At 43.2% G+C, this 23513-nt stretch overlaps 3 protein-coding genes across 3 annotated transcripts in view; 2 read left to right on the top strand and 1 right to left on the bottom strand.

Annotated features, from left to right (window-relative positions):
• Window positions 1–494, top strand: part of LOC128715199 (formin-binding protein 1-like) — a 59724-nt gene extending 59230 nt beyond the window's left edge. Inside the window, exons 10-11 of the mRNA XM_053810081.1 lie at window positions 111–262; window positions 334–494. Coding sequence (XP_053666056.1) covers window positions 111–262; window positions 334–494 — 313 coding nt within the window. The remainder of the gene's footprint in view (window positions 1–110; window positions 263–333) is intronic.
• A 3047-nt stretch (window positions 495–3541) lies between these two features.
• Window positions 3542–5691, bottom strand: LOC128712968 (uncharacterized). The gene is made up of 3 exons (XM_053807834.1): window positions 5351–5691; window positions 4353–5286; window positions 3542–4276 (listed from the first exon to the last, which is right to left on the bottom strand). The coding sequence occupies exons 1-3, from the start codon at window positions 5689–5691 to the stop codon at window positions 3542–3544; spliced, it is 2010 nt and encodes a 669-aa protein (XP_053663809.1).
• Window positions 5692–7510: 1819 nt separating this feature from the next.
• On the top strand, window positions 7511–16287 carry LOC128712198 (potential E3 ubiquitin-protein ligase ariadne-2). Its single transcript, XM_053807093.1, has 6 exons — window positions 7511–7583; window positions 14452–14778; window positions 14887–15248; window positions 15339–15707; window positions 15802–16065; window positions 16141–16287. Exons 1-6 carry the CDS (start codon window positions 7511–7513, stop codon window positions 16285–16287), a joined length of 1542 nt encoding a protein of 513 aa, XP_053663068.1.
• Window positions 16288–23513: the final 7226 nt, after the last annotated feature.

The following is a 23513-nucleotide window of genomic DNA, read 5'->3' as shown; positions in this document are numbered from 1 at the left end:
AGTACAATATTTCACTGCTACTCCTCCACACTTCACTAAAATTGTGCAAAATCGAACCAATGTCACTAATATTGCACTGTTGTGTGGTTGTTTTCATTCGCGTCCCACAGCAGCTCAGCGAGTCCGGAAAGTGGGCTGGGTACATCACACACCTCGCTACCTGGTTCCGGTCAAGGCAGCACGAACGAACAGCCAATGAATGAGGAATACTACGAAGCAGAAACGCCGCTAGGAACGTGTCGAGCGCTCTATCCATTTGATGGTAACATAGATGACAAAATGTTAAACAAATTTGGGCCCATTTTAATGTGTGCAATTGTTTCCCTTTTACAGCAACGAGTGAGGGCAGCATTCCAATGTCGGAAGGGGAAGAACTGCAAGTGATAGAAGTCGATCAGGGAGACGGTTGGACCCGAGTGCGACGGTTTAGCTCGAAGGGTTGGGAAGAAGGATTTGTACCGACCAGCTACATTGAGTGTACGCTGTATGCGTAGGTATGGAAAAGCAACTCGCTTAACGTAGCGTACATTCAAATCAAATTACTGAAGCTGCTATAATTGTCCTTTTCGTTTTGCTCGCTCGTTTTAGTGTTGATCACCACAATCCGCCGGGCGTGCGGAACAGTATACAACCCATCCCAAATGTAAATAGTTAATATAAAAAAACGCGGCGTGATGGGAAAGGTTCTCACAGCACATGCATAAATGTATGCTTTAGTCGACAAATAGTAGTGGCAATTAAAAAAAAAAAAAACATAGTGCTTGCAAAGGGACAATTACAACCCGCGAGAATAATAGAGAAAAACAGAGTGGAAGGCTCGTGGATAGTATTGTCAAATTCTACTGACACTGCATTAGAATGAATACAGGCAGATTAGGTTTTGCCGCCTATATGCGTCAAAAGAGGAATCAAATGCGCTGCGACACTGAAACCATCTGTTTCTGTTTTGCTCTACTACGCTAAATAGTTATTCATTGCCAATACTGCAATGGCGATAATGTGGCTACAGCATTCAAATCCGCACTGGTTTGCGGACGAAGCGGATAGGACCATTCGTTCGTGTTTTGTTTCCCTCTCTTCATGAGCTAGCATATTTCGCTTTGACCTTTTAGGAAATCTATTCTACATTTAGTAGCACCATATTGCGGCATTCGAAATGTAAAATTGTGCTTTCATTTTTTTTAAAGGTTTCTTATCGCTATCCAATACACTGTGTCGAATTAAGTACGCTTCCCGAGGGTTTGTGCGCTTTTTCAAAGGTTAGTTAGTTTTCTTTTAATATGAAACTGGCAATTATTGCTGCATCGGAAGCATTAAAGCAAACGTAAGTTTTGCAGGAATGGACGCATACATTAAAACGCTCGAATCAAAACCGCGAACACTGATGGACAAACAAGTATGTAACATAAACTAGCATAATAGCAGTGACGAAAACATACGCGCGTAATCTATTGCCATGAACGCTGTTAAATTCGATAACATGATAAACTACAACAGCACGTTTGGAGCAGTGCACTATTCTAGTAGCAGAAAAGAGCATACAAAAACAAACCTTAAAATATCCGCACCGTAGTTATCATCATCGAGCTTTAGTGGACATTTTATCAGTAAAGTTTTTTTAAGCTGTTTTTCCTTGTCACTATCTTACACACAAAGGTTTTAAAGTGCTTCTGTTCCGTTACTCCTATGTGTCCATTACATGAGTAAAACGAGGAGTTTAAAGTTGATATCATACTAAATATCGCATCGTACATCATCATCAAACATTGTTCGCGTGGAAGCGAGGGCTCCGAGTGGAATCAGCTGGAGCGAGCTGGTACGGTTTAGAATAGGTTTAAGTATAAGGTAAGGGAAAGCAAAGGAAAGGGAAATACCATAGTTTGGCAAAGGAAATGAGAGACGAAAGGCATAGGAGAACTGTGTTAATATATTACGCTGTATGTACTGTCCTCGTACACATTTCTTCGTACACATTCGCGTCCATCATCTTTATTTGTCGGTTGGTCAAGTCATAAGCGACACCGTAACAAATCAAAATAAAGTATCCTTCGTTCGTCGTCCCATCTCATCCCTATCCTTGACCGATGTTCGGTAGGAGAGTTGAAAGAGTTACATCAAACGGAACAGTTTTCAGTGATATAGCAAAGGCAAACACACATTCAATGCGATACCATGTCACATTTATCAACGAATTACTATTATAATACAAACGCAAACTCTCAATAGCCAAATGACTACAGTCACATTCATCACCAATCCAGTTAGTACTGTTGTAAGATATTCTAACGTAATAAGAAAAGCGGAGATGTTGCTTCTTCTTCCATTAAATAAATCCAGATAAAATAACATCAACAAATACCCTTTCAAACGAAGAAGAATTCATGTGTGTGCAGATATTAAAAACATACCGAAAATTTACAATACTTGCCAGTTGCATGAGTATAACATTAAAATGCTCTCACGATACAGAATAGAAGCTTGTTAGTTGAGCTATTCTCTGAACGTTCGCCACTAATACAAAAACAAAGTATAATCAACACTTCGATAAAACAATCGTAGACAGAACTGACGTCATTTACCGTAACATGTAAACTCTGTTAGCAGCAGACACTCAAAAATTAAAAACCCACAACTAAAACTATATGAACATGTAAAAGGCTCTATATATTTATACGAAAAGATACCGATATTTACGAGCGCTCAATTGACAGTAGAACAATGCGATACGGTATCCAAATTTTGGTCCGTATTATAGAAACGTTGGAAGGGAAGCTCTTATTGAATGACTCATCCTAAACATGCTCACATTTTGGCACGGTCAGAATATATACTTTCACAACAAATTAAAGAAAAAAACGACAAAAGTGATCCTTAAAAAGTTGATCCAATGAATTGATCAGTTTAAGTACCAGAGATTCACAAAACAAATTCTATCTAGCTCAGTTACCATGCCTGATAAAACAGAAAAGTACTAATTGTCAACAGAAAGGATAGGAATGTGACCAACCAGAGAAGGAGGCGGCGTTGAAGATGCTAGATAAATAGGAACCATAACAAATTGGAAGGCGTATGATTAAGTTTGTAAATTGAAGGACAAAATTTAACACCATTTACAACAAGAGGAGATAAAAACTGTCAAACCGGAACCAGCTGCATTATAAACCGTTACATTTGTCCCATTTTTCCTTTAAAGCGGGGAAAATGAATGAATGCAAAAATGCATGTACAAGTTATTACGAAACCCATCCATGTTCTATGTATAGTACACTAAAAAACACGCAATCAAAATACTTTCGTTAGTTCTCTTATAAGGTTCCCTGAATGTGCATGGGTCAACTATCCGCACTGGTTGCACAATGTGACGAATGTTGGCATGCAATGAGCCCACTACCTGACAGCAGTCTCTCGTTTTATAATTTAACACAAAGCCCGCAAAAAACAAGGCAGTAAGAATAAAAAACTATACTCAAATGTATAACCTGTTCGGTAATGTTTTATCGTTATCTGTTGTTTAGATTAGATCCGTCCCGACGATTAAGCCCTACCGTATCGTACGTTGACATGCTACATGATACGGACGTATCGTTTCGTTGACATGATGAGTGGAAACATGACGCTGCTGGGAGCTATCTACAGTATGGGTTTCCTTCATGTCAGGTAGCATTGCCACCAGCAAACTGGCACGAACATCGACAAGCAACATTCTCTGCTCACTGCTACACGTTGATTGCTCAATATTGGACAGCCCGGACCAAAGGTTCCGGCGCGAAACACTGTCAAGCGTGTGTACGGTTCCATACACGGCGCGCACCCAATCCACCCAATCGGCGGACGAAACTGTATGTTGCTGCTGACCGAGGCATTCTATTTTTCGGAGTACCTTGCGCAGTAGCTTTCCGGTAAGACTATTCCTCGATAGCAGTACGGACGCATTTAACCGAGCCGTGGCGGTGGCCCTCTTGGTAGATAAAACGGTGACGAGCGTTTCGGTTTTGAACATAGTTAACAGCTTGGTGGTCCAAGCATCATCGCCGGAAAGGATCATACGCTCCTGCAGGATTGCAAGTTGCTGGTGAAATATGAGCTTTTCATTAATGTTGGTCGGTTTCAGCTGAAACAACCACTGTATACGGTGAACCGTAACTGGTAGTCGTCCGAAAACGTTTTCTGCTCGCTTGTTCAGACGCACGTCAGCTGCCCCGCTGGAAAGAATGGCTTGCAGCTTTTTCTCTGGCTGTGAGACATTTTTTACAAACGCTTCTGCGTTTGAATATCGCTAGGAATAGAAAAAAAAGATATGTGAGAGAACTATTTATGCAAACGAAATGCACTACCACTGTAATGTACCGTACCGATAGTCCGTCGATAAAGTGTTTCACGAGAAAGCTAGGAATCTTCCAGCGTTTGTAGTAAATAATGTTAACCGATGCGATGAGATTGTAGACATAATCTAGCTCCAATCTGCGACTGCTAGTGCCTTCGAGTAAATCGAGATGTCGAATTACAAACACGAAACAAACGCTCTCGATCTTCAGCTCGGTGCGGGGGATATTAAGACAAAGGAAGTTGGCAGTCGCAAGCTGTACCAAATCGATATCATTTACCATTTTTTCAATCAACTGCAGAAATGCTCGAAAATGTACGGCTCGTTTGATCGGTTCGTAACGAAACAGGCTGTGCGACAGCACGATCGTGAGGATGGTTTTAACCTTGTGCAGCAATATGTCATTTCTCAGGTGTTTTGCAATGCATAGCAACCGCACAAGACGCCTCGTACCGCCGCCAACCGCATCTGCCAGCAAGCGAACGATATCCAGCTTCAGGTGTGTAAAGATATCATGCTTCAGCATACCGTACAGTACATACAGCAACAATTCAAAGCTCCTGACCGTGGTCCATTCCGTCACTAGGCGGGCGAATATCTGCTCGTACACCAACCGCAACAAAACCTCCACCGGATGTACTTCAGTTGTTTGCGGGCGATAGAAAACGTCAAGTATGCTGTGAGCAAGAACAGTTAATTCGGTTGCTACGGTTACCTCGTCCGGCAGCCGTTTGGTGGATGTAATGACACATCGGATAAGCGTACTGATTCCGCACTGCTTGTAAAGATTGGGATTGAATCTGCACCATTCCAGCGTTGATCGTGCCGCATGAAAAATGGTTTGACGTTCCGCCAAGTTTGTGATTGGGAAACGGTACATCAGCACTAAAATGCATTTCATTACAGCCACGGGGAAAGAATCCACAAACACGGTAGCTTTTTCCAGAACGATACCCGAAACCCTGGGGACGAGATGCGAACGAGATTGTTATTGTCCAGCGTCCGAAACATCAGAATGCTACGTACCTGCTCAGATAGTTTGCCAGTTTGGCGCAATTGGCTTTTTCCAGGGCGTTCGAAACGTAGGACAATAATTTCCGATAGGAGCGTAATACCTCGTCCGTTGCTACCCGCCCTGTTAGGAGCTTTATTATAATCTCCATAGCACAAGCAATCGATTCAAAGCGAACTTCGTAGCATTGATTCAGTTGATTACATGTGCTCCGTACTTGCTCTTCAGACATTGTCCCGTTCTGGTGGATTTCGTTGTAGATTCTTTGCATTAACAGCTTTTTCTTCTCCTGAGTGAGTGATATAGCGTAGATATTGCTAATAGTTGCTCTGCAAAAGTTAAATTGCTTGTCCATTCTGAAAGGAGGGCGATACTAAATGTGCCCATTAGCTTGATGTCTCACTGTTGACCGCTGCCTACTTAATCATTCAGAAGAGTTCTTTTATTTGACAATAGAGACAATAGAGAAAGTACACCAAGGCCAAATAGACCATGGTAAAACGAATTCATTTTAGTTTGCATCCAGCCAACGGTTGAAAGCTTACCTCTGTGTCGTAACGGTCGGGAATCCACGTGCCTTTTTAAAAGAAAGAAAGTCAATTGGCGATAATTATTTTCACCCCTTTAGGCACCACAAATGATCAAACGGTACATATTATGTAGATTACATACGAACCCTTGTAGAATTATTACCTAAAGATGATTTATAAATGAATACAACTGCTTTTTAACATTTGCTAAACGAAACGGCTTGCGAGCGAAGTAGGCGCACTCTTAACTACGCTTGATCTTCCTTGCTGTCAAACAGCTCCGGAACTAGTGATGGGCAAATGATGTTTTTGTTATGAAACTTTTTTCAAGTTATCGTTGTTCAGCTTTAGTTTGATAAATAAAAGTGTTTTTTTATGATTTTTAAATGGTCAAAATACAATTCATATTAGGCGTAAAGTATTTATTGAAATGTTTATATTCCATAACGTTCAATTTTTGCTTGGAGGATCTGGGTCGGATTGTACAGTTCTTCTCAACAACGTAGAGAAGGTGAGTTCATGACACCCATTTGAATTTGAAAAAATACATCTTGAGGCGAGGAAGTTTATATTTATGTGTAAATTGGAAGACATGAGCATTAAGATATTGTGTTTGTAGTTAGTTTGGCTTGAAAATGATCAGTTTTTAATTTTTCATCGCTTCCATATTGAATTAAAAATGGGTGCCAAATGGAAAGCGTTTGCCAAGTGTCAAATGTGACGTTCGTTAAAGTTGACAGCCCAGCAGGAATGCACGTACCCGTTCGCCATACAGCCTGCTCGCATAATCACATTACAAAGCGTGCAGGTGTGTTTGTTTGGTGTGTTGTTGCAGGGCAAGAACGTTGTCTTTCTCTCCGCGGAAAATTCCAATCTTCCATTGGCAGTGCAACCGATTGCCCACGTACGAATCGTTGGACCTTTCGCGTACGCGTAGCATCTCCGTGGTGTGGTGTGTGCAAAGTTTCTGTCCATTTGCCAGTGCCAAGGAAAACAATGGCCCAAACCTAGAGGCTAGCAGCGAAATTGTTTCTCGCGAGTGCTCCTTCCATATTCGTTGTGTGTGTTTATGCTTCCCGTTTTTGCCTTGCTCAAAGCATAACATCCTACAGTGCGGGAATTGTATAGCCAAATACGGTTTCATCTCATCCACCGAAGCTGTGTTCTTCTGAGGGCGAGCGTTTTCCTATTGCGCGTCTGGCTTCATAAAGTGGTTTTGTAAGATTGCAAGTGCGTGCGTGCGCGTGTGTGTGTGGTTCACTAAAATTTTGCACTAATCCAAGTAGCTTCCGAACAACGCTAGTGGTTGGGCAAGCAGCTGTGAAAATCCGTCAAATGTTACTGCGATTACCACAAATTATAACCACGATAAGCGAGCGTGTGCAAAAATTAGCAACAATTGCGTGTGTGCGATAATAATCACACACTGCGTGTGTTGGTGTTTGTGTTCCGAGCGGGCCTGGGAGGAAGCGAAAAACGGTGGGAAAATTTCGCACCCAAGAAAGTGAAGGTGAATTTTCATGACTAACAGCACTAGCAGCTTACAAGCTACCAAGAAGCCACAGAAAGAAAGAATCGAACGCATTACCGAAAGGGGTCTTCAATCATCTTTAGCTAACCCAGTAAAGCACACTACTAGCTACAATGGCCGACCAAGAATCGGACATGGAATATTCGTCCGACAACGATTATGAATTCGAGGACTATTACAACTCAGGTAAGCAGTGCTGCGTGTGTGGGACAGTAATTTATGTCAGTTTTCTATTTTTTGGTATTTCCTGCACCGCTCCTCGAATTCGCAGTCCATCCGGGGGCACACTTTTGCCTTCCCGGTTCCGGTTGACTGGCTAGCTGGCTGGCACAAGAAAGTCGAAAAAACGAACGATGGTGAAGTTGTTCTTCCATTCAGCCCTGGATGTAGAATCACGCGTATCTATAGATCGCATATTGTACGATGAACTCATGGCACGGAATAGAGTTGCCGATAGGCGTCGTTTTTTCTAGCTCAAACCGCCACCAAGCAATCGCGAAAGAAGAAGGAACACCCCGCCATTGCCATTGGGGTTGGTTGCTGCACCCTATCGCGCGGCACTGTACAGCAGCTTCGTGTGCGATTGTTTCACTTCCCTATTGGTAAGAAGCCGCCGCATGCTAAGCACACTGTACGGTGTGTAAAAGCGCGGTGCGCGATCGTTACGGTTGTTAGTTGCGTACATGTTGTACACACACACACACACACATACCGTCGGTTGATCCGCTGGACAACAAATACCGCCCTGGTTGAATGCGTTATGCTGGGCAAGATATGGTGTGTAAAGTGTGCTTCTTTTTGTTCCACCTTCGTTCGCTGAATCATACTCTCCCGGAACGAAATTCCACTTTTCAATCCGTTTGCGTTCCCCGCGTCAGAAGGCATCGACGTCATCAGCATCATTTTTATGATCATCAGGTGTGCGCTGGTTGAATCACCGTGTGGCTCATGTTCAGCGAACTGTTCCAAATGTACGGTCCACCCCGAAACTGGGGTGGCGTATCTTTTTTTTCCCCTATACCATCCCACACCTCCACACCGCGCAGTGACCGACTGGTGATGGCCCTCGGGGAGGTCAATGGCACAGCAATGTTTTGTACGGTGGATTTTAATGCTTAACGGCGCGAGCCCGGTATGAGTGCATGGGGTAGAACGGAAAACATAACCAACCACGGTCAAGATACATCGTACAGCTTTGCACGCGAGCATATTTCCTTTGCAGATTGTGATGAAAATTTTCGTCGAGTCACAACTATTAATAGTGGCATAATGAATTCTTAATTTACATCGTTTTTAGGGGACAAAGTAAAACAAAGCGAACGGGAGAGAGAGAGAGGAGAGGAAAAAAGATTTACGCATGTTACGGAAGGGAATTTGATTCCCGAACAATACGGTCGAATTTTGTGTTCTCACGCTAAGTGTTGCGGGTTTAACACAACAGCAACGGAACGCTCCAGATTGAAAGTAGATGTAAACAATCATTTCTTGGTTGATGCTCAACCTGAAAGCGCCACCAACACTCCTACCAAAGCACACCCGGCAATCGAAGAAAAGAAAAGTTTACCTTCGAATGGTTCAGCGTGGCGCTGCAGTGGCAGGCGTTTGCGGTTTATAATTACTACTCTCAAGGAATTGGCGATCGGAACTACTACTTACGGGCGTGCACCACACTCTAATTAAACAGCTCGAATTGTGGAAGGGACTGCGTGCGTTAGGGCTTGTTGTAAACATTACAATTCCTTGTACAGCATCTATTGCCGGGGTACGATTAACTAAGCCTGGTAGCATTTGTCGTTCACACTACCTACTACTAGTGGCGGTTGCGCCGCACTGGTTGACCGTGAAATTGTTTGATCGTGAAGCATGCGGGTGGAAGTGTTTTCTGTGTAAAATGAGTATAATTTCTCAATAACATTCATTCACCTTTTTTTTTTAGGATTCCAACACATTCATTAGAAGCAGTGACAAGAACAGGAGTAATTCTTCTTGGGGTTTGACCTGCGTTTGTAAAATAAGAACAAATAACACCCCCGTTATTTAAATGGTGGCTATTGTTTTGACTTTACCAAGTAGTAAACACGTAGTAAAGTTCCATGATAAGCAAAGAGGAGAATCACTTCTTCACCCCTCCCGTCCCGATCAGCGTCGGAAAGATCACGGCTTGCACCGCTTCCACCCAAACCAAGAGGGGGACGTGTTTTACAACGGTCGCGCGTTACGCGGTTACCGACGGAAAGGAATCGTCGTGGGGTATTTGTCCTCGCACTTACCAACCATGTTCACGGTTTCCTTGCATGTTGGTCATGAAAGCATTGAACTGCGGGAGGTCACCAGACGGTCTGATGCTGATCGACCGAGCCTGCGGGCTGCGACTGCTCACTGCGCGTGCTGTCGCGAACCGCAACACTATCCCGTGGCTGAAAAGAGAAGCGAAAACCCACCAAAACGGAACGAGAGAGAATAAGGGACAGACGAGGAGACATAAAAATGATAAAGAACACCATTGAAACTAACGCACTTTTCGCATCGATGATGATGTGTGTGTCGTCACGATGTAACGATTTCGGTTTGTTGGGGATATAACTTGTGAGGTCGGTAGAAATGTAATAGCAGTAGTGGTGATTGTGGCAGTAGCAGCGCACGTGAAAGGAAACGGGTACAATGGATTCATCGCACGGGTTCGCCACGACGAAAAAGCCTAGACCTTGTCAAGGTGAACATTTGCCACGGTTGGGGGCTTGTTCGGGTCCTCCCCTCTACCCTCCGCTACAAACGGCATCAAAAACATGCCACAACGAAAACCGAAAGTGAACAAACGGCTCTGATCGAGCGAGCTCCAAAAAAAAAAAACGGTTGCCAAGGAGAAAGACACAGTCATCCGGCGAAGATGCACGCGTTTGATGACAAACGGTCTTTTTGTTGTGCTGTGGTGTGGCGGGGAAGAGTGTGAAAGTTGTTCACTTTCCGTTGAGCTTTCTTTTATTTATCAAAACCTAATTAGGCATCTTGGAAGGTAACAGCTGCAGTTTTTCGATTTCTCAGTATCCGCGAAGGAATTTGGCCACCGACAAAGGTAGCACAACGCGCCTCTGGTATCAGCAAAGTGTAGAATCGAAATTAACGCCATCAATTGATGAATAGTCATTTTGGTAACAAAAAATTCCAGAAACATCCCCAGTTCCAAAGAATAACCAATTTGGAAGATTTGCTACCAGTGCAAACGTTTGCCTAGAATTAAATTTCGACCATCAACGATTAGTTACTCACGGTATATGAGACTATTTATATGGCTTCTCTTGATGGCCACATACCGCCTCCATAGCTCCATTCGAAGTATTCGTAAACATGTCTCATTAACGCGATATTCTTAGAGAAAATCGTAAGCGCCCCCAGAACGTGCGTCAGACGGTACAGAAATAAAATTCTGGGCAATAATAACACACGATAAGGTTCATTCGAACATGCTAATGAAGGTTACATCCAATGAGCTTCGATTTATTGCCGATCGTACGAGGCTATGATTGATCTGTGTTTTCCAAAATTTCAATTTAAAATAAATCGTCCATTTCCATCATACGAACGCTGTTTGCTATGTGTTGTACGATTCGGGTCATTTACTGGTGACAAAGCAATCAAAAGTATTTAGAGCATTTCTCACTCTTCCTTCCTAGCTGGGAGCAAAAGGTCACCGATAAACGGGAAAGTTCCATTTGAGGGTTGTTTTTGTTCGTAAACATCAACTACCGCACGACAGATGTAGGTGTGGTTGGAAAAGTTTCAAAACTCTTCCATTCGATGCGGATCTCCATGCTAGGGGGTTTGTTGTTTGTTTTCTACTGTAACTCCACACGTTAGTAAAGGTCATCCGCGATTCTGGTGGGCAAATATGTTGGGGGACAAGTCTTCTACAAGTCCATCCAGGTATTGGAATGTTCGGATGACGTATTTGTGTTGTAGTTTTGATATGTAGAATATACGCGATGGATTAATGAGATGAAGATTAGAAGATTGGGTGGCATCACCAGAAATCCTTTTAACAAAAGTCTATTAAAGCGTGGGGGTTGGGCGTGGTACTGAGCACACTTAAAGTCGTCTAAAGCTGTACTCTCTTGAAAAATGTACGACAAAATAGGCTCTTTTGGGATTCCGGCTATGATCATCCACGCGGTGGTGGAAACTTCGGTACTTCGAAACTTCGGAGGAAAATGGCAATGACGAACTCCACGAGCTGTACTACGAACTCACTGTCGTACAGGCTCTGGGGTGGGTTGGTCACGTCATGAGAATGAGACACCGAACGACTTAGCCTGTAAATTCGTTTTAGGTCGTCCACAAATGCGGAGGATATTGAGATGGAGTGATGGCATTGATGAGTCTGCCAGACATGCCGGGATAAAGGCTTGGCAGGCAGGTCAAGATCGGGAAGTGGTTCTAGAACCTGATAAGTAAGTAAGGAAGTAAGATGTACTGAGCACCCTTAAAATCGTCTAAAACTATACACGTTTGGAGTACTTTTCGAAACATTCATGTTTCCAAGCTCTAATCTTCTTCTTTATCGGTAACAACCACCTCAGGAGGTCTAAGGCCTGCCATTTCTGGCTTTCTGTGACTTTATTTACCCATAGCTGGATAATCAGTCCTGCGTAATTAGGCGATTAGTCCCGTATGGGATTTTGGTCCGGTCCGTTCGTGTGAAGACCGGCGCCGCTACCATCACGCCACCGTTAACGTCACGCCAAACAACTCTTCTATATACCTCTAAAACAGGGATCCAATCCGTGTCTGAGTTGTCCGAAACACGAGGTCTATGAGCAGCACAAGGACTTCATTGTTGAGCCGATAGCTTTCATCGGCTTGGACAAGTCATTTGAATGATACCGGACAATCCAGTCCATATTACCGACGTTTGTTTACATAAACAGAGAAAGTGTGCTCAAAACTAATACGAAGCTATGATGTTCTTTATAGGAATCGGAATGATCGGAATACACGATCGACACCCCAATGTCCCTAAGCGATAGAAATTGTAATAATTGTAATAAAATGTAATAATTAAACAAATTACCCGCTGCAATTTTGCAACACTCAAATGGAAATTGTTATCAATTTCAAACATTTGACAATAATTTTGCAAAAAATCATAATAACGTTCATGTTGCTTCAACAAATTCATTCCTGGAGGTCATTTTACGTACCATCGTTACCGCATCGTATCGCTCACGTAACACAAACCCAGCCCCGAACAGTTTCGGAAGCCGCACAATTTCACCGCACAAACTCCTCTCCCTCCTTAAGAACTGGCCGTAGACTTTGGCACTGCTGCAATGTATCTCACCGCAAATCGGTATGCGAAACGAAGAAGGAAGACCCTGCCACCGACCAGACCGTCCTGTGGACTCACCACCTGTGCGGTACTTGGTGACCGTCGGTCAAAGTTACTACTGCACCGTCACATAATTTATGAAGCTCCCCCATCCGGTCCTATCCGAAAAACCTGATGCAAATCCAGTTGGACAACAGGCAAGCGACACAAAATCGGATGTAATTCCCTCTCCCACCTGTCCCCCCGTCATCCGCCTCGCTTCTTCTAACCCGATAAATATAGCACACGGGCGCGGTGTGGCGCGCACATTGCCGCGAAAGCAGCCCTTGTACAGCCGCAGCAGTTAGGAGCTTTTGTCGCAATTGCAATCAATTTCTAAGCTTTGCCTGTTCTTCCCACACGTGTGGTGCCGGATGGATGACATTTTGCTTTTCAAGGCCACGGGGACGCACCATGGTAATCACAGACCATTCGCGCTCGGTGTGTGCTGTGTGTCGTCGTCCATGCTTTGGTGCGCCCTGGCACAGGCTAAGCAAAAAGGGCTTAGCAAGAGAGCTTGTGCTGCCGTACAAAAATAACCTGGCTGATTTCCTTACGAGTGAAGGACGCCGCTGCTAAGGACGTTTCCCGGCCGGCCGGTTCCCACTTTCAAAGGTCAATCTCTTATTTTAGCTGCTGCCGTAATAGAATTTTCCTCTAAAAGTATACGAAGATGTCCGGGTAGAGCATTAATCTCCACAGCATTAGGCAAAAGAAGCCGAGTAAGAAGCGTCCAAACAAATCAACAACTGTTATCACCTAAACTGGGCCCCAGTTAAACTGTTTATGTTTCGCTTAATAGGTCAATATCGCCCGGCAAACAATCTGTCAATCACTCCCACAGACAACCGATGCCGCCACCCTACGCCTGCAACCGAATGTGATCGCAAGATCTGTAACAGATGTTCCCGCGAGTTGTCGCAAAAAAAACGGCTCTATCCGGCTGAACTTCTGCTTAGCGTCTCGTTTTTGGGTTGTGCGTGCGAGATTATGAAACCGAGCAGCACACTGCCACAGCGGGTGATTTGTTTCGTTGTCCACCTTGGGGAGGGATCTGATCCGCATTAACATGGATTGGACATGAGCCGCAAACCGAACGAGATGTTGCCTCGGATGTTGTTTTATTGATATGTTATGCAAAACAGAGATTTTTCGCGATTCTTGCCACAAATTTGCGTATCCTTCAGTGTGAAAGCTATACATCATCCGGCAAGGATCTCCAGTTTTGTGAGAAACAGCAGATGTTTAGAAGTGTTTTGTTTTTGTTATTTCTCGGTTCTTCTACTGAAAATGTCATTCGGATTCCGATGCGTTTGGCAAATGTGTAACGATCGCATTGTAAAAAAGTCACGCAGATTGGATGATCACAACTCGTTGGGTTAGTGCCAGAGGTGTCAAACATATATGTATGGTCGTTGGGAATTGCATCGATTTAAAGACATAGATTCTGAAGGATTCTGAAGGATGTTTATCCCCTTTGGTATGTTTATAGCGTCTGAATTACGACATCGATGTGCTATAATTTATTAGTAACTGTATTTAACAGTACTCGCCCCAAAAATTACCGTACATATATATATAAGCTCCTCTGCAAACATAAAATAATTCATTCACACTTGCTTCTCTCTCTCTCTCTCTCTCTCTCTCTCTCTCTCTCTCTCTCTCTCTCTCTCTCTCCATTTTCCCCCCCAGGTGAGGATTGTGACATCGAGCAGATCGATCCGAAGCGTACCGATCCGGAATATTTCGTGTACGAGTGTCTGAACGTGGAAGAGGTGGAAAAGCTGTTGAACGAGTCGGTGGAAAAGCTTAGTACGCAGCTGCAAATTACGCCATCGTTGGCCAAGGTGCTGCTGCACGAAACCCGCTGGAACACGGCCGAAGTGATCGAGCGGTACCGCAACAACGCCTCCAATCTGCTGGTCAGTGCTCGGATCAAAGCGGCTGCACCGTCGGTGCCCCCGCCCGCACAACTACCCGTCCCGTCCACATCCACTGCCGTGGTGGTGGTCGCTTCAGGTGCCGCCTGCTCATTCGTTTCGTCCGTCCCTGGCTGCTCGGCCAGTGCAGCAATCCCGGGAACGAGCAGTAGCGGTAGCATTAACATTAGCAGTAGTACTAGCAAAGCGCACCAAACCATCGGTTCCACCAGCACCACTACGACGGCGACGGTGACCGCTTGCTGCTATCGGACGCAACTGTGTCCGGTCTGCGTTACGGTGCAATCGACCGACAAATTTCACGCCCTCTCCTGTCAGCACTCGTTCTGTCGCGACTGTTGGGCGATGCACTTCGAGATCCAGATCGGGCAGGGCATTTCCACGCAGATCGAATGTATGGAGCAGCGCTGTGATGTGCGCGTGCCGGAAGATCTCGTGCTGACGTTGCTGAATCGACCGATGTTGCGCGATAAGTATCAACAGTTTACGTTTGCCGACTACGTCAAATCGCATCCGGAACTACGCTTCTGTCCCGGTCCAAACTGCCAGGTACGGGACGATTTTGCATCCTCATCCTATTGACGAATTTAACTGTGTGTAACGCTTTGTGTGTGCGTTTTTTCCCTCTCCCATATACAGACGATCATTCGTAGCCAGGACATTAGCCCGAAGAAGGCCGTCTGCCGGATGTGTAAGAGCGCGTTCTGTTTCCGGTGCGGTACCGATTATCACGCACCGACCGACTGCCAGATCATACGCAAATGGCTGACCAAGTGTGCGGACGACAGTGAGACGGCCAACTATATCAGTGCCCATACGAAGGACTGCCCAAAGTGTCACATCTGCATCGAGAAGAACGGTGGCTGCAACCATATGCAGTGCTTTAACTGTAAGCACGATTTCTGCTGGATGTGTCTCGGTGACTGGAAGGCACATGGGTCGGAGTATTACGAGTGTTCGCGGTACAAAGAAAATCCTAACATCGCCCACGAGTCGGTACACGCGCAGGTAAACTTCGGGAGAGCTTGATAAGCGAGTGTAGCTTTACGGCAAACAGATTGTTTTAACCTCACTGATGGGATTCCGATGTGTGTATTTATAGGCTCGGGAAGCACTCAAGAAGTACCTTCACTACTACGAACGTTGGGAGAATCATTCGAAATCGCTACAGCTCGAGCAGCAGACGCTCGATCGGATGCGGACGCGTATCAATGAGAAGGTGATGAAGGGGCTCGGTACGTGGATCGATTGGCAGCATCTGTTCGATGCGGCCACCCTGCTAGCCAAATGTCGCTACACGCTACAGTACACATACCCGTACGCGTACTACATGGAATCGAGGAAGGAGCTGTTTGAATACCAGCAGGTATGTATTAAAAGAAAGGGCCGCCCCGGTCCCAGAGAAGTAATCCATTGGACTACATGTGGAACATTCTTTTAGGCTCAGCTCGAAGCGGAAATAGAGAATCTTTCCTGGAAGGTAGAACGAGCGGAAACGACCGACCGTGGTGAGCTGGAAAACCAAATGGACATAGCGGAAAAGCGACGAACGACACTGCTGAAGGATTTCTTTCCAACGGAGGCGTAAAAGTAAGAAAGCAAAAGGAAAGATTATCTACAAACAAACAACTTAATTCTTCCACCGAACGAAGGGTAACATTATGGCTACTAATATATAGCAACAAGAGCTACTACTACTGCAAAACAAATGCTACTATTACGATTTGTACACAATTTAGCATGTAAAACTACGTACTACACCCGCGTTCCTCCGGCCGCGGGTATTTTATGGTTAAGGTTTTGGATTCTCAGCAAAGCGCCGGCAATGAAGCTACTATCGGGATAGAACTTGAAGCGTAGGAACCAGAAAAGACATACGAGATCTTCACAGCAGCATGAGGTAGTGTGAGTGGATACAGAAAGAAAACTATTAGTGAAGTATTGCTTAGCTTTAGATTAGTTATGAGGAAGAAAAGAGTCATGTGGCGTTACGAATGCTCCAGAGGCAAAAGTAAATACAATCTTAAGTAGGAAATAGGGAAACGAGGGTTGAGTGAGACGCTTGCGTCAAGTGCAATGAGGGAATAAAGTATCGAACAGTTAGCTTAACAGCAATATCGAAGCAATCCGTGTTCAGATCCAGAACAACAACATAGGGGACCGGTCCATCAGGTACGATTCTACTGCTGTTCCGCGCAAACGGTAGCAATCTCAAGATCGTTTTGATTAGTGTTATTTGAAGCTTTGTAAAACAATCATCAATCGTCATTTGCCTTCTCTAATATCAAAACACATCGACACAAGCTCTCCTATCGTGCTCACTGCGCGTCGAGGTAAAGAGTGATGTTATGATCGTAGAACTTTTGTGAAGACTTCTATGCCCCGAAGTACATAGAAGCGAAAAAAACAACACCCAAAAAAGAGCTTGTCGATCAGTACATGTTTGTGTGCGTTTTATAGAGTCATGTAGTCTGCGCATACTTGAAGTACAATGGCGATCGGGCAGCGAACACATCCCATGACTCAACGGTGTGCGTGCGCCTGAAAGCATTGAATGGTGTACCTGCTGTTCAACCGACACTGACACTTCAAGGAAATCGGGACTTGTTCAACAAACGTGCTGGCAGTATGATAAACAAAAATAATCAGAACGCAAGTGTTGTTAGTACTCACAAAATGCGTAACATGACCCGGGAGTACAGCCACTTTTATCTAGACACACTTTTACACGGGCTGCAGTGCTATGTGTGTATGTGTGTGTTCTCCAGAGGATCGTAATTGTATAGTAGATAGCAACGAACTATTATATATACACATTATAGCGCATATGATAATTGCTGCTACGCATGCAAATGTTTCCTCTCATTCACTGTTGCCGATCACATTGGAGGGTGAGCGACTGTGGAAAAGAAAGTCTTCAGCAACAGTGTGACCGAACAGTAAGCAAAGGCAAAATACGGTGTCGCTCGAGCCAGCTGGCAACAAGCTGTGAAACTGTGAAATTAAAATCATAAAAAGACCAAAACAAAGCAAAGAATACTTTAATGTTACAGATGACCGTGATGACAATATGCGGGGTAGCCTACGGATGTCGCTCATACCGGACAGGACCGACATCAAATCCTATTCGGGCAGTCTCGTTCCTATATTGAGCCAATACAGTAGCGCAATGTAACCAGTGATGAGAAGTTGAAGAGGGATCGGTTGTTCCGATTCGACCGGAAGTAACGGAACCGGGTTCTTTTCCTAAATGGAGCGGAACGAACCTAGATGGTTTTGCTGAAGCAAGAAAGAGAATTAATGGCACATAAATGTGTTAACTTCCCTAATAGTTTTACGACGTTGTTAATATTTATACCACCCCGGTGGTGTATTGGTAGTGGCGCCGGTCTTCACACGACAGGACCGATCCAAAATCCCATCCGAAGCAATCCACCGTACGCAGGACTGACTATCTAGCATAAAGTCACAGAAAGCCAGAATTGGCCTAGACCTCTGGAGGTTGTTGTGCCTATAAAAGAAGTCTCTTGAGGTTCTGTCGTTGTGGGTATATCTGCCCTGTTTTTTGAGCAAATCCTTTCGGACGGATGTGTACAGCTTTCTCAATATTGTTAAACTCTGCTGTTCCTCAATATGTATTATTTGTTACGGAAAAGCGTGTTCACTAATAGGTATTGTTTTCAGTTTATTATTGATTGGTTGTGTCTATACAAATTATCTCATCTCGTAAATGTAACTTCTAACTCATAATCGTAATAATAGTAGGAAGGCCCGGCGGCACCGGCTCTCATCCCCACACAGCTCTCAATAGTAATGAATAAAAGTAATTTTGCAAATTAAAAAAAAAAAACAGCCCTACTCTCCCTACTCTCTGCATTTTACTTGACAAACTAGGTTCACTGAAATCTGCAACTCTGGGATACAATCTTGTCTCATTATTTACTGCGCTTTTTGTTTGTGAGTAAAATGGATCTCGAAATCATGTTGGTTGTCCTGACGGAGAGAGCAAACGCACCCATATACCCTATTCGCCCTGGTTTAACCATTCCATTCGCTACGATCGAAATTAGTGAATGTTTAACGGAGGATAAAATTACTTCTTTTTTTTGAATCTTTACTCACCACTCCCTGCTGTGCACTCTCGCACCTAGAGGGCACACGCCGAGTAAGTCGCAATTGAAACAAATTCATCATACAACAACGCGAGTATACGGATAGGTGCACTTTATGTGGAGAACTGATCGCTTCTCGTGTCAGCATATGCCAATACAGTGTAATAAGTCACAAACTTAACCTTAACTAACACACACACATGGAGAGGAACAGGCACAGTGAACGCGTACACACACAACACACACACACACACATACACGTGAACAAAGTATGCGCAGTGCTGCGTAGTGGTGTTGTGTGTTTCGTTTCATAGCGGAAGGGGAGGGGAGGTTATACAAAACATTAACGTAAATAGCGAGCTCTAAACACTAACAGAATAAGGATGTGAAACATTTGCGCACGCACCTCAACCAACTTCCTACTTTGCACCACTCTCCACTTCATTCCCTTTCGTTCCACCGTTCGTGTGGTAATATGTGGGTGGCATTCGGAGTTGGGGTGCGCCATATAACCTCGCTTTCTTCCTAACATTGGAAATGCTTCCCCCCTTTCTTCTCCGTTCAACAATCATAACAAACGCACTCCGTTCTGTACACCTCTCTCTCTCTCTCTACCACACAACCCATGCCCTTAATCTATCCTTGTCGTCCATCGTTCAGTAATCACCGCCTAACTAATTTTTGCCCTCCGGAGCTCGTGTGCAATTGTGTGTGTGTGAAGAAAGGCATCGTCCTTTACAATTCTTATCTAGAATGTTAACGCATCAAACACTAGAACGCAATGACAAATCAACTAACCATGTCCCTTCTTCTGATCTAGCCCTTGCCACGTGGGCGGCTTTTGCATGCTGGCGACACCTTACTAAACGATAGTAATAATACACATATACACGAAAACGCATTCTCCTTTCACTACTGTCTGAGCGCCAGTTGAGGGACTTTCAGTAGTCATAGCGGTGGTAGAGAGTACATAGTAGGCTGTGTATGAAGTTCTTCTCTCCGTGAATGTTTGTATGCGCGCTACATATTTCTACTACTTTTGTTGTTTGTTTTTAAACTTTTTTTTTGTCTTTTCTGCATTTTGTTCACACTGCGACCAACGGTATTCCTTTTTTTTTGTAGCTTAAACCATGTTTATTACGAACAGTAGGACCTTACGTATGGACAAACAATTGATTGGATGCAAATCATCCAGCGGTAGGTACATGCATCGTACATAATGCGTTCTTTGACAGATGGATTTGGTGATAAAATTGATGTGGCTTATTGGAAAATGAACATAAAACCGACCAAACAATCCGAATTTGTGTGAAAAATGAAATAAAGAAACATTGTTCTAATTTTTAATTAACAAAGCAAGTAAATTTGTAGTTGGCATGTGTGTTAACTACTGTTTAGTAAGGTCGTACTGTGTGTGTGTTTTATCTCCTTAATCGCGCGCTTGTGTGTATATTTTACCGTACCTTACTATTGTTTTAAAAACGTTCTTCTCTAATCTGTTGCACTGTTCTCGGTCGCGCTCGCTATCATACCAATGCTTTCTTATGAATTAGGTTTAAAGTTGGTTTACCGCCTCTGGCATCTGTTTAGAACAGTTATCTTTTACGTTTTCATATGCTTTATTACACGGTTCTGTTACTTTGCTATGTGTCTTTCCACTAGTTATTTTTGTTTTGTATGCTTTTTCAAGTGGTTCAAACAACTTGTTTTTCTTTTTCTCTTTTGAAGCTACTTTTGCACTGAGTATAGCTTTTTTTCTATTCCTACGTATGGTTGTTACATAAGTTTGCTTTCATTCAGTTTGCCAATACCATCTACATAGCAGGGAACGTGACCATGGGTTGGTAAAGTAACGGGAGTGACGAGGATATAAAGCATAAAGGGAGACACTTTTAAAAATCTACGCAATATTTTGTAGGCCCTATATCTGTAATGCAGATGTTTTTTTTGTTGTTGTTGATTGACTTCTCTTTGTGATCTTTTTTTTCTTGATTTGTTTTTAAAAACTAGTTTTGATTACGGTCCAATTTTATTCCTGCACGCATCGCTTCTCTTCGCAGCTTGCATTTTAATTTTAGTTGACTAAACACTAACAGCAATGTTTTCTCCTCTTAATGGTGTAGGAATGTGCGTTGCTTCAACGTTCTGTTTTTCGTGTGACTCTACTTTCTTGCTATGACATAAACATTTTTCGACTTCATTTCTACAGCGCGCATGTTACACCATTTGTTATTCTATTTTCATGAGGTTTTGCAACAAAAGTATCGGTTTTCCTTGGCGTAACGACCTACTAGGCAATGCCTACCATTTCTGGCACACAAAGACTTATTTTAACCGGCACGTAGCCGGATAGTCCGTGTCCTTGCTACTGGGAAACGGTCCGCCGGATGGGATTTTGTCACGGTCCTGCGGTAAAGCATCTTTCCTGCTTGATACTTTAGATGGCTAAAAGAACATAATTTACCCTATGTGTGATTTTAAAAATTACTGTTTCTACGCTCATTATAACCACCTTAAAAATATTCCCTTCGGTAGCAGATGTGAAAATGAATGCATTTAATTAGCTCATATTTATCTCGTTGCCAACATTGCTTGGTACTGAAAATCAAATTTATAACATTCTTTCCAGATAGAATTTTAAAAAATGGAAAGTAATTGCATTTCTCAATAACGCATAAAACTGCCCTTGATCGTTTCAAATGTAATTGTTCTACTGTTCTGCTGTACAAACAACTGTATTCATCGCATGTTCACTGCAGCCACGGCGGCGGTATTGCAGTGGCAAAAAAAGAAAATAATAACAGATATTGATTGTATAAAGCTGACAGAGGAACTCCCAACATATCTTCAACAGCTGCCAACTCCTTATGACCGTGCGTGTCTCAGAAGCATTAAACTCAATGCGACCAAAGGAGCGATCACGCTTCTACTGCCGCGTAACACGTAACGTTTTTTGTATATAAAACATTAAAAAACAAAACATGTTGTGAAATGAAAGGTAGAACGACGAAAGAAACACCACATTAAGAATACATTTTCCATTTCTATCAACCTGGTGATAAAAATGAGCTTGAATTCTATGGAAGACATTAAGCGAAATGATCATACGGCTACACTATGTAACAAAAACAAATATACATAGAGAAACCTCTGATTTCTCCACGGACAGTTAAAGCAAACGGCATACAAACCAAGCAATTTGATCGCTAGCTGGGTATGTGCGTTAGAGGCGCAACGTTTTGGGGAACTATCACTACCGCAATCCGATATGATTTCCTATCGTTAAGTTGTTACATATGTTCTCACAACATTTTTACAATCTACATTCTACGTACTATTGCTCTCCTCGTTCACAGACTTAATCTTTGCTCGACAAGTTGCATCGGAAATTGATGTTCTAACTTATGTTGCTCTCCTGAGTGTGTTTTTTTTTCTCCGCTAATTACACAGTACCCTACTAGTATCTTCGTTTAATGTGTGTGTGTGTGTGTGCGCGCGCAAGTACGTGAGTGCTTTGTTCGGTATCGCTGTTGCTGTACATAGTACACCTACGGCCGTAGCCTTGGAGCTGAGGAAGTTCACATTTAACTAACGACCAACTAGGGACAGCACATTATCGCACGAAATGCTTCCTACTTACATGCAGTTTCCATCAAACTGAAACGTGTGTATTGGGTTACACCAGAACTACCAAAAGCATTTTTCATTGATGGTTACTTTAAAAATTATTTCAATGTCCTGGATTATTTTTTAATACGTTTTTGATTTTACACTACATAAAAGATATGTAAAAATCATGCCACAGCTATGGTAGAATTGTTTTACCTCAAAATTGAATGAAATGAAAATGAAGCGTTCCAGTCAAAATGACTGGTCCGGTAGTTCTAGAGTTAAATCTCCTCAAAACATAAAATGGACGCTACGAATAGTGTCCCGTAATGTCAATCAACCGTCCGAGACTAGCATCATTGAGGACAGCCAATAATGGCGTAAAGGACAGCTGTGGAATACTCTCAACACCACTAAAATATTGATTTGTTGTAGTTATTCCTAATAAGGGACGCGACTAATACATACTCCCAGGAAAAAAAAACAAAATAATAAACACGGGATTCAAACTGATATCCCCTGTGCAAAGGTTTTTCCTAACGGTAAGTAATGTAAATGTGCAAACAGCATCAATCAGTATTTTACTCCTATTAATCAAGCTTACTTTTGGTATTTACGAGGTTCCGTCTAACATACCACATCCCTAAGAGCAGAAGTTTTGTTCACCACTCCCCCGCTGGTTGAGTAGCTGGCATTGCAATAAAGCAAGATCTCACATTTATGATTATCAACCCCCTAGGCCAACTAATGTTATCACACTCATCTTTCTTGTATTAAGTCTTCCTTCGAACTAGTAGTAGCTACCTGCTCCTCAACGTACGCACACGTTGCATTCATTAACAATCCATTCCCCCCTCTCTCTCTCTCTCTCGCTCTCTAATTCTTCATTCAACCAAATACAAATGATATGGATCTATAAAACAATACGAAAATAATTTTGTAAACCAGTTCCAATGAAACAATCGTACGGTGCCTGATTGCATAGGCAGAGGTAAAAATCTGTTCACATTTAATATGGTAATATATATCACAACTGTTGTACGACACACCCTCGGCGGTTTTAGTACAAAGTACTATACTTTTCTGATTCATT

This window comes from Anopheles marshallii, chromosome 3 (genome assembly GCF_943734725.1).
Source record: "Anopheles marshallii chromosome 3, idAnoMarsDA_429_01, whole genome shotgun sequence".
Taxonomy (NCBI): Eukaryota; Metazoa; Arthropoda; class Insecta; order Diptera; family Culicidae; genus Anopheles; species Anopheles marshallii.
The sequence above is the reverse complement of the archived record's forward strand: the minus strand, read 5'-3'. Positions and strand labels throughout refer to the sequence as shown.